General features: G+C 31.5%; 1 protein-coding gene across 1 annotated transcript in view; it reads left to right on the top strand.

Moving 5' to 3' along the window:
- The first annotated feature begins 8,705 nt into the window (after positions 1-8,705).
- Positions 8,706-14,961, top strand: part of LOC123705239 (sushi, von Willebrand factor type A, EGF and pentraxin domain-containing protein 1) — a 46,448-nt gene continuing 40,192 nt past the window's right edge. Inside the window, exon 1 of the mRNA XM_045653936.1 lies at positions 8,706-8,985. Coding sequence (XP_045509892.1) covers positions 8,901-8,985 — 85 coding nt within the window. The 5' untranslated portion in view covers positions 8,706-8,900. The remainder of the gene's footprint in view (positions 8,986-14,961) is intronic.

Raw genomic sequence — 14,961 nt, 5'->3', positions numbered from 1 at the left:
GCATTTAAGGAGCAATTTTTTGAGATATTAATAATTAAAAAAAAAAAACTTTCCGCGCTAACTTCCTTCCGGTAATTTATAATATACTTAAGTTATAACTGATGCAAAAAAAATATTTTATATAGACATGCAAAAAATATTTGCTTTATATTTTTGTAGCCGATGCTTTAAAATATTTTGATAAAATGTATTAATGTGTGATGTGACTATTTAAGATTACAGCTATAGATTCTCCAAAAACATTAAATAAATACAAAACAAAAGCAAACAAAAAAAACATATTATTTAAACCTACCTAAAAATCAAGTATGTACTTACTAAACCATAAATAAATATGCATTTTTTTCCATTTGCTAATAATGGAGAAGGATAACAAAATAAATTGTAGCAAATTAAAGTACCTACTATATTTTAGTGTATATAATATATTTTCGCCTAATTTGATGTTAAGCACAAAAAACTATTTACTTTAAGCTATGGCATTTTACAGAAGGATAGGATGTTTTGTCCATACGTTCAGAATTAGATATTACTGGTTTTCGATATTATTTTAATAAGAATGTAATTTACTTAAAATAAATTCTAATTAAAATAATATCGAAAACCAGTAATTATTTTTAATAAGCGCAAATAACGCTTTTATTTTTGTAGCTAATGCTTGAAAAATATTTTTATAAAAATACTTTAATTTGAAAATTATAACAAATCATTAACTATGCAAAAAAGATGTATTTAATATCCATTGTATAATATAACAAATAATAATCGTAAGTAAAATATACGGAGTTGATCTAACCACAATGACAAGAGGTAAAATGTATTTTTGTACATATAGTTCAATATTTTTGTATATAAATGGACTGTGCAACAGTCGTGTTGAAATATTTGTAATAATATACCGGTTTCTTTGACAAGTATTTAATTAGTCTAAAGATGATTTATATTTCAGATATTATGCAATTAATAAAAAAGTATTGATTAATTTATTATGATAGGATTGTTGTAGGTACTAATGAGATAACAGAGAGAACGTCTTGCGTCTAATTAGCGGTAATCGTCTTACGAGAGACGATTCAGGATACCTGGATTGATCCAGGACTGAATTCCGCAAAGCAATTCCACGAATGGAGACTATACGGGAATATTCCGATTTACGATACAATACGCCACGAATATAGGACATTCAATGTTCATTTCTCTTTAACATGTTTATTTTTACTATTCTCTTCTATCTTTCCCAAGCAACTTTTATATGTTTCTTCCTTTACAATTATTAATACAAAAATATCTTGGTTTCTCCGTCAACTGGTTATAACAACTATTTTGCACAAAACTAAATCTCTGGTTTGGATTTATAGTACAAGTAATATCGATTCGCGCCGGTGGCGAATTCAATGTCCGATTTCATTACTATGAACATCCCATACAAATGGCTATTTAATATTTATAATTCCGACAAGTTCGGTACCTACGTTTGGATCAACATATTTTGGTGCGGTCTCATAAGACACTATTTTTCGATAGTTCCCGTTTGTGTACATAGAGAACGAACATGTTTGATAATCAATTGAACCCTAACATAATTTTGCTACACGTACCGAACTAGCTATTGCGCATATTGTGAATCGTGTTTGCGATACCTGCTCGCCCAGATCCAATATTGTTTATTGAGCGACAGAGCTTCTTGTCTGCATAACACTTACTCATCAGAGATATAATTGGTAGGTATAAGTGGGCACCGCTTTCAGATCAAGCTTGTTAAGTGCAAGATGAACTTCGCTGTTTTGTGAACTGTCCGTGGCAGCTTCGAGTAGGACAATATACGTGTGAATAACTCCACTACTACAAGGGCTTTTCAATACTTATCAGCGTATATTACACGTTTTGATGCAGATTCGTCGATGAATGCTTCTGTTAGATAAAAGCTTGCCTAACTTCGTTCCATACTTAAAATAATATCAGTTTGCGAAGATTCTTAATTTCTAACATAACACGCGATAAACTCTCCACGTCTCTGCATTTACCGATAATAGACTTATGATAATTTTCGACACGTACCTACAACACGGAAAACTTGCTCTTATATAAATTTATATGAAATTGTTCTTATATAAAATTGTTATTAAGTTGCCTTTTATGATAATATAGCGAGTGGTCTTAATAAGAATTGCCTTAATCTTTCAATAAATAGAGAATATGAGGGAGCAAATGGATCTGTCATTGTGGTTAGCATCAATATCATAATATTTTTGTGAATATTTATTTCTCTAATATATTCTGTATAAAAATAAAAGATTTATATTCGTATATTTTATTTAATTTTAGTCATTTATTGTACAGATATTTAAAGTTTATTGCACTTCTTAGTTAATTTGTTAAACACTAAATGAACGTTGATGGATATAGAATGTTCTGTTGTAGTCCCTTCTGTACCTAATTTGTAGTATAAATATAGCTATTTAAAAGCGATGCTTTACTAATCCCTCCGTCATCGACCTTCATTTATTGTAGGTATATAAAATCTATGTAATAACCTATTTACAATCCCTCCGATTCAGTCAGTCTGGAACTTTCTAGGTATTTATTAATTTCTACTCAATACGAGTATTCTTATCTTTCTTTTTTAAAATTTTCCATTGGAGAAAAACATAATATTGTCCCGGCTTTGCAATATCAAAATGGAACTATAATTATATTTACTGTCTTTATTTTTAAGTAGATCTTACTACAGGATAAGGTATTGGTTCTTGAAATTCAATCTTGTTATTGCAGGCTGCCTTTCCTACTTTTTTTTATAAGCTGAACGCTATATGAACTGAGCTTTTTAAAGCTTTTACCAAATAATTGGTGCCAAAGTTGAAACAAATAAAATTTTTAATGCTTTATTCAATCTATCGTGTTTACATCTGGAGCCAACTTTTCATGTACTGTCCTGTTTCCTTCAACCTATAAATATGGAAAATAATGTGTGTAGAGTTAATAATAATTATTAAGATGGTATTATATACGAGATTCATCTCGCGTATTAAAACTTTAACGAATTTATAACTATCCTGTTCGCTACCTATTTTTTTATATTTACAGGAACGTATGTATATTTACATAATATGTAAATTATGTACTTATTTATTCTTAGTGTTAGGAGTATTTTTGAGAAAAAGTATTGTCAAGTACAGATGTTTAAATATTTGGACTGTGTAAATGAATTTATTGGGTAATTGTCTTTACATTGCTTTTCGGTCTAACATCGACCGACATAAATAGTTGGTTACCTCTAGGCTCTATCTATGGTCAAACGAATTAAAAACTGTTTGAAAATCTTAATGCCGAATTTTTACGACTATAAATAGAATTTACTTTAAACTCTTGATTATTGCAGGTTATTGACTTTTTGTGCTTGAACTACATTCATACTTACCTTTATAATAGATGGTAATTTGAAGTTATGTAAGGAAAATCTTAGTAGGTTATTCAATTGTATTGAATATTGATATAAAACTGTTCTACGGCGTCCGAGTTTATTAAAGCTTCTGTTATTTGCGGCATAACATGCGCAGCATTGTAATAAAATAATAAGTACATTTTTGATTAACAAGCTAATTAAATACCGTATTATAACCCCTATACCTGAATAATATTACATTGAATGTTGTATTGTTATGATGTAACTAAATGTATCTTATTCAAATATTCAAATAAATATTTTTGGTGTCCGAGACGTTGTTTTTTTTAAACCAATTCAATTCATGAAAATAACGAAATACAGCCTAGACAAGTGACATTTTACGTGCGAATGAGCATCTTCGACCGATAGATTTTGAAGAAAATGACTGTGTCTTACTTCTTGTCTTACTACTTTATACAAAATTGAAATTGATAAATGAAATATAGATACATATACTTACTGTATACATATAACTAAATCTAATTCAATAAAAGATATGAGAATTTAATCCATTTTTATTTCCTTACCTTATTCATACGACACAGATTTATAAGAAAGATCTATTTCTAAAAAAATCACATTCATTTTGGATCTAGACCATACACACTGCATCGTTTCAAATTTACTCAAAAATGAAGGAGCCGACGTGTTCGAAAATTAATATCTAGACACGCGGCAGCGTGTCAAGCCGAGTTCAAGCGAAGAGAACTGGCGAGCAGCAGCCGTGTGTATATTTACACGAACCATTTCGAGCCACTTTTCACCCCCTTATAACTCGAAAACTATTTAAGTTATATAAACCAAATTTGGTACATATCAAGAGGACCTCAAGATAAACAAGAACTTTAAATTTCATAAATACAGATTAAACAGTTGCGTAGATATTAATATCCAAAAATCGCAATTTTTAAGACTGACTGACTTATAGATATATACAAAACCTAACCCACTTCCAGATGACCTAGAAAGTTCAAATTTTGTAATCAACTAGGTAATAGTAAGTGTACAAAGGAAAAAATCAGAAAATACTGAATTTATTTGTATTTAATTTTTTTTTCAATGACATAAATTTTGTTTGTATGGAAAAATGGAAAAGTTTAAAAAAAAAGAAAATAGTATATTCACCTTACTAGTCTTAAAAAATAGATCAAAACTAATCAGTGGCCGAAAAAAATTTTGAAATCCATCAATAAATGACTGAGATATAGATTATTGAAGTTTACATATTTTAGGACGAAACATCGGTAGATTCGAAGCGCCTCTGACATCACACTCACTCGCGCTAGTATCGCTAGGGCGGATTACTTCGATTGCATGATTTCTTTATTCAAAACTGTTATTAACCCTCAATTCACTAGGTGAAATTTGCTAACATAAACAGCTTCCATGAGTCCACTGGACTCATATATTTTCTTAGCGTGTTTTTTTCAAATAAAACTCTTTTTTTTATTAAGTTTTTTTATTATTATTTTTAAATGTTTATTAAGGCACTACAAAAAAATAACAAAGCTGGATAAACTTCTGAAATACTCTTAAAAATAAAAAAAACTTATTCTAACAGTCTTAAAAAACAGAGCTATTTTCAAAGCCCTACAATAATAACAAATATTTTTAATTATTAATTCTTTTTAATTTTATAAGACTTCTAAAGGAGTAAAAAACCGAAAATAAACAACAAAAATGTACGCTTCTATACAAAAAAAAAACGTGCAATGGGGTATTACCACCGATTACAGGCAACGACGGCATACCTTTTTTGAGCAACTCAAACATACAGACTTCAGACATCTAGTGCATAAATGTGCAGTCTTTGTTCTCTTTTTGTAATTACATAGAAAACAATACTTTCTTTCTGTCCTAGGTAACTTGTCTTCGGTTTCAGAGTGGCTCGCATCTTCATCATTCATAATTTGTGTGATCCATGATTCCAAAACAGAATCCGCCTGATCTTCATTCATATTTACAACTTTATGTTGTTTTAGATCCATTTTACAAACCTACAACAACAACAAAAATTAAAATACATATTTTTATATCATTAATACGACAAATAAGCAACATTTAAGAATCGTAACAAATAAATAAAATATTACTTAATTCACTAATGAGTCCATGGGACTCACTCGACGTAATAACTTACCAATTACGCAGCGCAGGCGCACGTCCTCTCGCTACCGCAGTGCCCGCGTCACTGCAGGAAGGTACTGAGACGGTGGAGGAAATAAGTCACTAGGGGAAAAAATTATAATAGTTTGAAAGTTCGATGTGAGTCCAATGGACTCAGGTAGTGAATTAAGGGTTAAACGTAAAATAAAAGAAAATTGTAATAAAAATATTGCCTTTATTGCTCATACAGTTAAAAATAATATATAATTTTACATATTCACATTTATTTATTCTTTATTTATGAGTGTTTACTGTTTAGTTTAGTTTTAATTTCAGTGTAAATAAATAAATAAAATCTTTATTTTGCTTTAAACATGGTATTCAATGGTGATACAATTATATTAATAAAGCACAAACATGTTTAGCCAATAAATGGTGTAATGGAAGAAGGCTTCGTCGAAGGTCGAAATGATTTAATTTGCGTAATATTAATATGAATGAAACATCTTTAGGCGCGTTTAGAGTAAAATTTCAAGATCGCGTCATGGCAATACCGTAACGTCATGGAGTAAGGCGACGATTCTTCTACAACGATCTTTGCATCTTGGTAATAGTGTGTGTACAAATTCACGCTGGATGTTTAGAAAATCATGTAATCTTTTAAACAGAAAACGAGTTTTTTCGAGAAATTGCAGATAATGACGGGGCAATGTGCGCTGACATTCATAACATACAAGAAAATATAGAAATACTATACAAACCATCCAGAGAAACCGCAAGAAAAAAATCGTATATAAAAAGTATTATATTTATAAAGTAAATCAAATTTGCAGAGTAATTTTCTGTACAAAAAGTAATGATATCCCACCAAAAACATAAATGTAAAAATTGGAGCCGAGTTCAATCGTTGACTTAATTTGCCAAAAAAAGAAATGAGATCTAAATGTGTGCCAAGTTCTGCAGACAGTCCAGAAGTTTATTTACAAAGATGTATTAAGTTCTTAGGTTGACTGAAAACTCAATTGTTTTATTTTCCCTTAGAGAACAATGTTTATTCCAAAATATAACTTTTTTACTACTGTTAGCTAGTTTTACATACTGTTTATATTTTGTGAGGTTCTAAAAACTAGCCTCATCAAATTATGGGGTTCAATAGGTCATTAGTTGTTTGCTTTGTGAAAATAATTATATTATTCAAATTAAAAAAGTTATATTTTGGAATAAACATTGTTATCTAAGGGAAAATAAAACAATTGAGTTTTCAGTCAACCTAAGAACTTAATACATCTTTGTAAATAAATTTCTGGACTGTCTGCAGAACTTGGCACACATTTAGATCTCATTTCTTTTTTGGCAAATTAAGTCAACGATTGAACTCGGCTCCAATTTTTACATTTATGTTTTTGGTGGGATATATAATAATCGATTATCTTCGCATCAGTACGCTCGTAACAATTGTGGACGATATCTTATCAACGGATTGGATATTGTGAAAAAAGAAATTACATTGCCAACGCCTCCGGGTGTATCGGGAAAAATTTTAAATAGCTTGCTTGAGGCTAGATCGGAGATTACGAACGCTAAATAATTAATACAGCGTGACATACGCAAACTCAAATATTCTTGGGCGCTTTTTAGTTTTTCACTACATTTTCATATGTTCGAAACAAAGCAATCTATTTAAAGAAAATGCATTGCCAAATGCACCGAGTGCAGAATTGGAAAAAATTGCATCATTTTACAATTTTGGTAAGGCACAAGGAAGGTTCTTGTGGAGAGAAAATCGTGAAAATTACGAAGAGAATAGAAAAAAAAACTTCACTTTTTCCATACTATAGGTCAAATATCAAAACTATTTAGGCATCAATCGAACCAAATATTTATTTATCAATCTCTGATATTTTAGACTTTAGTATTACTATGTAGGTACCTAATTCTAGCGTTGATTTTCTCAGGTGAGTTGCCGGTTCGAACCAACCCTCGCATGCTACAGGTGGCGAGAGCTTGCCAAGTATAATAACTAGGTCCAATAAGAGCTTTTCGTACTGCGCGTTTTGTTACTTCTGTGTTCATTTTTTACTCTTCTAGTTAAGTTCTCATATTTCGTTTCTAAGTAATAATATTGCACTGTCATAAATAAGGCCTCACAATTTTTGTAATATTATCTGCATGCATTCGGTAAGATAGAGTTCCGACTTCTGTTTCAAGATAAATTGGAATAAAGAAAAATTGATAAGTAGGAAGCTTTAATGATAACAATATCTAATATAAAAGCAGCATTTTAAAATCAAAGAACATTTTTCTAAATAAATCGTTTCGTCTTCCTTCATATTGACAAATAATTCTGAAGGAAACTAAGCTCTTTAAGTAGCGAGTTTTCTCGTGAATACTAACATTGTGTACCTACTGATTAACTTGTGACATACGAGAAATATTTTATTAGCAACAAAGGAACTTACAAAAATCTTGAATACCGTAAGACATAGTAAAGATTCAATCATCCCCATTTTATTATGGATGCATGCATTTTAGTATGGATTAGAAATATATTTTTAAACGATTAATAATAAAATTGTTTCTACGTACCATTCAAAAGTATTTTAAAATATATCAGGATATGGCATTTGAAAGATAAAAACCTTTTCGTCATGTAGATAAATGATAATTGTGCAATTTGAATGATTGTTAGAGACGCTGGGACTTTTTAATTTACAGCTAGTAGAGCTTTTGTGCAGTACACGTCTAGTACGAGCATGTCGAGATTAAATTCTATCCATTTTACATCGCTATTTTCACGAGCCAAGTTACTGAAACTCCATTTTCATGGCTCTTGGCCATGACTCGATTCGGATGAAGCCTTCTAAGAGGATGTAGTACAGTGATACTAATACTTTATTGGCAGACTTGATTTTTCAATGTGTATTATTGGTTATTGTTTTTATTTGTTTTTAAACAATGTTCGGCCATTTCTATTATAATAGTAATGGTCGTGTAAACAGGCTATTTCCGTATGGTAAGCGTGCCGTTTTTGTTGAATGTCAATCGTCATATTATAGCCTTGCTCAACAGTCTTTCGGGTTACGAATTATAACGGTGAAAGGTGTCCGCCTGGTGGGGGCGAGCCAGGCGCGGCGAGCGTGCCAGTCCGCCTCCACCGCCGCGAGCGCATGCTTCACACGACCAACGAGCCGGAATTCGCGCGCAGCCTTCCCTTCGAAACGTCTAATGGGAAACTTTTACTTTCGCACGGAACTTTAAAAACTTCACCGTACATTTGGATGTGTGTGCACGTGTCTGTGTTCCTTGTTTGTACCATGCTACAGTGACAGTTTACAAAATATATTTTATTATGTTCGAAGGAGACAATTGCAATATGTATCTCTGTTTATGCCTTGTTATTTGGAGCGCTGCCTTCGTGCCGACTCAAGCCCAAGGTGAGTTGAACAATGATCGAGCAACTCCTTCCTCTATTGTGCGAAAACCACGATCGCGATACACGTAACAACCCCAACTCGGACTCACTCGAGCTTTACAAAACAATATCGCTCTATAAGTTTTGCTTTGACAATAAAATACATACTCAATTAAAAACGTTAAATGGATTTTTAAATGAAACCAAATAAAATATTCATTTTGATTAAGTACCTATTTTGTATTTACATTAGTTATTCAGGATATGGGTGGATTCATTTCATTAAAATGTTACTCAATTTGAATTTAAATAATACACCGTTATATTATTAAGTAGTTATTGCTCGTTTAAAATAGATATTTATTAAACACACGTTTTTCATTTATCTAACTACCTAGTTAGTAGTTACAGCTACCTACGTGATGAAAATTTTACAAAATATATTTTCACTTCATAGTGAAATTATAAAGTAATATTAAACGCTGCACAAAAATAATGTAAAAAGCACTTTTTAATTTTGTAGAGCTTTGTATGTAGATACACCTTTATTAAATATTTCATAAAGAGGAAGCTCTATCTTTGATAATAATTAGTCGTTGTACCTATAATTAGGTGTGTCTCAAGCGAAAAATTGAAAATAATATTGTCATATATTCTTGTGCAATATATTGTATACCTAACTACCTAGTCTTTAGTAAACTAAAAACTTCCCAAAACGCTACATTGCGTAGACGTTGCATATCTACACAGAGTGAATGCAACATTGAAATGGACTCGAATATTCCGTTGCGTGGTCATTCATAACATTAGCGATATGAATGCGAATAATAAAGACAACAATTATAGAACAAATCAGAAACGCCACACGCAATCTGTAAGGCCACTACTCACATAAAAACTTTTGAACGAACGTCTTTTGCAAGACAATCTTGACGAAAATAATCAAATCTGAAATCGATAAAATGCATAAAGATATTTGCCCCAATAAACTATATTTTAAAATGGTTGTTGAAGATAATAAGTGAAAGCGTTACAGTTACTTATATTGATAAGTTGATAAATTATATTTTACAAGTTTGTATCGTCGAGATCGCGCCACAAATATAAATTAAGGAATGTGCAGTACAAATTACGATAAATCCCTTTACTACCCTTATTTCAAACTTCACTAGGCAGTGCATACAATATTGGTATTCATGTGATATTTTGGTACTTTAACATGTTTAATCCAAAAAGACAAAAAAAAATAAAACCTGTTTCACTCTATAGCCATTTGCGATACTTATTTTCATTAAATTTGCTATTTATAATGTGGCAACATATGGCTTTAGATTAAGGGCCTCAAAGTCGAATAATCGACCACCAGTGTCGATTGGAAATCATAGATTGATGATGTTTATATCAAGTAAAACCCTGTACTTCTTAGAGCATAAACATTACAATAGCCAAAGTTTACATTCAAAATTATTGATCTAACCGACAATAAAGCTCAAAAAGTATCCCAATACGGATTTTTCATGTTAAAATAATATTCGGAGCGTGTGGAAGCCAATGCCACCTCTCTCCATTGTTTCAACAGCGGCCGATCAAAAATCTCTTTGATGCGGCTGGCACAAACGAAGTTAAAAGCTGTGGAATCGATACCAAAAGCCTTAAAAGTTCACAAGCTTGAGTTCTCTCTATCCATATTTTATGAAACATTCCAAGTAGGAACTATTTCTATTGGCGCAAGGTTTTTTATATATCGTTTAAGCTCCCGCCCCATTGGTATATAAAGAGTAACTTTCAACGATTTTCTTCGTTAATGAGCCAGGTATGTTAAAGTGTGTACTACTTTGGTTAACACATGCATAATATTTAATTGAAATTGAAAATATCAAACGCATTCGAAACACTGCTTTGCCAATGTAATTTATATGTGTACGTTCCTGACGCATTCTCTTAATTAAACATTAATCTACTTATGTATTTATTAATTACAAACGGTCTTTCAAAGCTTGCAGTTTCTATACCTAGGAGCTGGGACTGGAGGAAATAATAATATTAATGAAAATTAATTATGTTTTCATACGGTTCTATGTCCCATATCCATACAATATTTTAAATTAAGAAAACTTTTATAAGTAATCGTTAATCAAAGCAGTGTTCAGTGAACTCCACTGCTACAGTAACTTTAATAACATTTATGTCAATATCACACAAAATAACAAAAAATTACAAAAAAAAAATCCCTCAGAGCGAGTCCGTCACGTTGCAGTTGACATTGCTTTTTTTCTACATCAAAGCATATCAAAGTACCTAACGTGTCAACAAAGTTTTACCTCCGCTCGCTCGTTACCTTATTAAATTATGTACATAAATGCATACGCATTAGTAAGTTCACTTTCATTACAGATTAATCGATATCAATATGAAGTATGCGTATTGTTTGTGCCGGCGCGGCGTCGCTTTCACTCATCGATATATATTCATATATATCTTACCGTAGTTTGCGAGCTAGAACCGGTCGGTGTGTGCTACTGAACGACATCGTCTTGGAATGGGCACGATACACAGATTACTGTAGACCCGATCAATGGAATAGTCGATTAGAGAAGAAAATTATCCTCGATAAATAATATTAACATAATTAAGTTTAATATGTGAAATCTAAAGCGATGCAAAATCTCCACATCCTAGATAGAATAAGTAAATCAAAATTTCTCTATTCCTAAACCGTAGTTTGCAAAGTGGTCCGTGATATTTGAGACCTGTAGCCATGTTTCGACAGTCTAGCATGAATAATAATTGTCCATAGTTATTTTACATCGATCACTACGTTCATTCGCCGTGTACGGTGAAGGCAAATTACTTCATAGTTCATAGTGTATCAAGCAATTTTTAGAAACTTCAATTGAATACCGTAGGTACTTTTGTGTCCAATTAAGCAACCGTTGGGATACGAGAAAATAATTACCGTAGCTAAATTTGGTATTCATAAAACTCAATACACAATACAGCATTTTTGAACTGTTATCTTGTACACTTGGAGCCAATAACAAAGTTTAATTAATTAATAATATATCGTAAATAGTTGCACGCTATATGCAATCGTGAACGTTTAATAATGTTAGAAAGTATAATTATAGCAGATATTACAATTACTTCTCAGAATAATATTTTAATACCTTATTGGACCTGAGCTACAATAAAATAACAAAATATCTCATTATAACAGCGATAACCCTGTTTATCATCCCGGAGCTTTCGCTACTAATTCTTAAATACGACGCGTGATCGACTTATTATTTCATAATTACTTTAAGACTTTATAGAAACATATCACACGAAGGCTGAATAAAAAGAAGTTTGTTCATAAAACCTGTTATCAAATATAGTCACGGATGTGTCTTGTAATGAGTCACATTTATGTTGTCGTCATTACCTACAAGGGGCAGGAGAAAGTGCGCGATGACCGCTTATTGCCATGACAATATGTAAAGGAATTGCATTATAGCTGATGATTAGATGGATCGCTTTTATTTTCCTCTTAAATCAAATTATGTGGAAAAAATATATAACTGAAATCTATGCAGTTAGGTAAATAACATACACAAAACTTAAAAAATTAAAATGTCAGTTTATCTATATTCTATAATCTATAGTAAACGAATAGGTATTTAAATTTTATTCAAATGAGATGATAAAAGCTCTAGCTCTAAAGGTCTCGCAAAATACGGGTTGTTCGTAAAAGTAGTGGCGATGAGCTGCCAATACTTTTTAGTAATTCTTAGGTATCCTAACGGCTAACTTATTAAACATTTGTTACATAGAACATACACACTAAATAAATCCGCAGCTCAAATCAATACACTGAGTTTCACTACGGATAACTGTGTTTATTTAGTAAATTACATTTCAAGTATTAATTGTGGTTACAATTAACATTATGCTAATATACTTTATTAGTTAGCATGTTATCTAAATTATCAATCAAATACCTCTAGTATTGGATGCTGAAAACCTATTCGTTGTTTCGCTCATCCATTTTTATAAATCTATTCTCGAACTAAATAGCCGTTATTGGAGCTCTTCGAATCCATTGAAATGGATTTGCAGAAACCCCAATCCGATAACAAATTCGTGTAGACTGAAAGGGAAAGGGTGTCCACTGAACGGGCTTAGTGTTGCATAAAAGTGTGAAAATCAAACCATGAAAGCTATGATAGATATGTATAGGTAGTTTCGCTAATGTACTGGCATGTCGCGTGCTTCGGTAGCGGTCAGACTGCCAACCTACATCGTGACGTCATCACCACCTGAACCAGTTTGTCAAGTCCAACGCTGCAATTTGACATACAAACAACAAAACCCACAAATATGTCTATTTGTTAAGAACTCATTTGTGGCTACTCACATTATGCAGTTTACATAACTCGTTAAATGCTAATTTATACATTAACATTTATTACCTACTTAGGTATATTTATAATCGGAACTTTGCTTGTTCCTATATTTTTCATTAAATATGGTATGGGTAATAAGCTACCAAATAGATCGTGACCAATCCAGTCTAATAATAAAGAAAATGTTTTATAATTACCCAAATCAATAAGTAGCGATTAAGAACAAGTAAGTATAAAAGTTATTAACTAATATTCAATATTGCACTCTGTTTATAATAAAATGTGTATGCAATATAAGCCAGAATAGTTTGATTAAATACTCTTGTTAAATACCAATGTATACAGAGATTAAATTAACTAAATGTCAGTTAACGACCTTAAGAATAAGATTTGCTTTACGTCATGGAATTAAAAATAATATTCAAGCAATATTATTATAAGGTATTATGATCTGATAAATTTAAAAGTTTAGTACCTATTTACTTCGGAATATTTTTTTTCATATTTCTTTAAAAATAAAAAAAGTATGAAGTATGATGTATCAAAATAGTATGAAGGAACTACGTATCCTTATTAGTTTTAACATGATTATTATCTCAGCTAGGTTGATTATACCCCATGAGTTTATTCCAGTTTGCTCCATAAGCTCAGAGTTCACTGAATCACTTTTATTCTACATACCATGGTGATGATTCCATAATAAGCTACCTCTTTTCCATTCTACTTATAATACTTACAACTAGCGTGCTTGTACAAAATAATATAAAAGCATTTCCGAATTAGTATTGAAGTCCATCAGTTAATGACATTATCGACAGTGAATGTAACCTAAGCAGTGAGCACCTTCGATAACTTGTCGATAACTAATATAATCCTTCCGCCATATCAATTTACCCATATTTGTACGTACGTCAGTTAAATGACAGTTGCATAGCATGTCTAGTGAACGAAATTAATATCCAATTATTGTAATACAATATCGATCGGAACATAACGTAATTGTTCTCTCTATGTTACAGCCTTGTTACAGCCGTTACAACCAAAGCTTCGCCAAATTCAATAGAGCTTGAACTCCGTCTGACATTTCCTTTTATTAACAATCGCATGAATCAAGTCAAAAGGTTGTTTCTGAGACGATAACTTTTATAACTATTAATATTACATACAAAACTATTTTTTTTTGAATTATGTAGAGTTTTAATATTTTATGTGCTCAAAAAGAGAATTGAGAAATGAGAGAAAGATGATAATTTATCAAATTTAGGTCGACTCCGGGATGTATGCGAAGTTACGTTGAAAGGGTAAATTCAACAGGTGCACATGAGAAGAAATCTCCGGATGTATCTCAACCACATTAAGTGTCTTTGAGGTCCGTTTATGCCCCACAAACAAAATTCAAAACGTCCATCGAGGATATTCAATTTATCCGTAATACATCCGTATCATGGCTCGGCCGCGGCGCAGCAAACCACAGGTTTGGTAAATAACTAACATTTAGCGTTCACAAGCTTGTAGCTAAATGTTATGTTATTAGGTAATGGCGGATAATTAGTTGTGTGATTCATGCTATTCACTATACATAACGTTTTCATACAAATTAAAATTTTATATCG

Source organism: Colias croceus, chromosome Z, assembly GCF_905220415.1.
Source record: "Colias croceus chromosome Z, ilColCroc2.1".
Lineage (NCBI taxonomy): Eukaryota > Metazoa > Arthropoda > Insecta > Lepidoptera > Pieridae > Colias > Colias croceus.
Note: the sequence above shows the minus strand (reverse complement) of the source record. Positions and strands in the feature narration are given on the sequence as shown.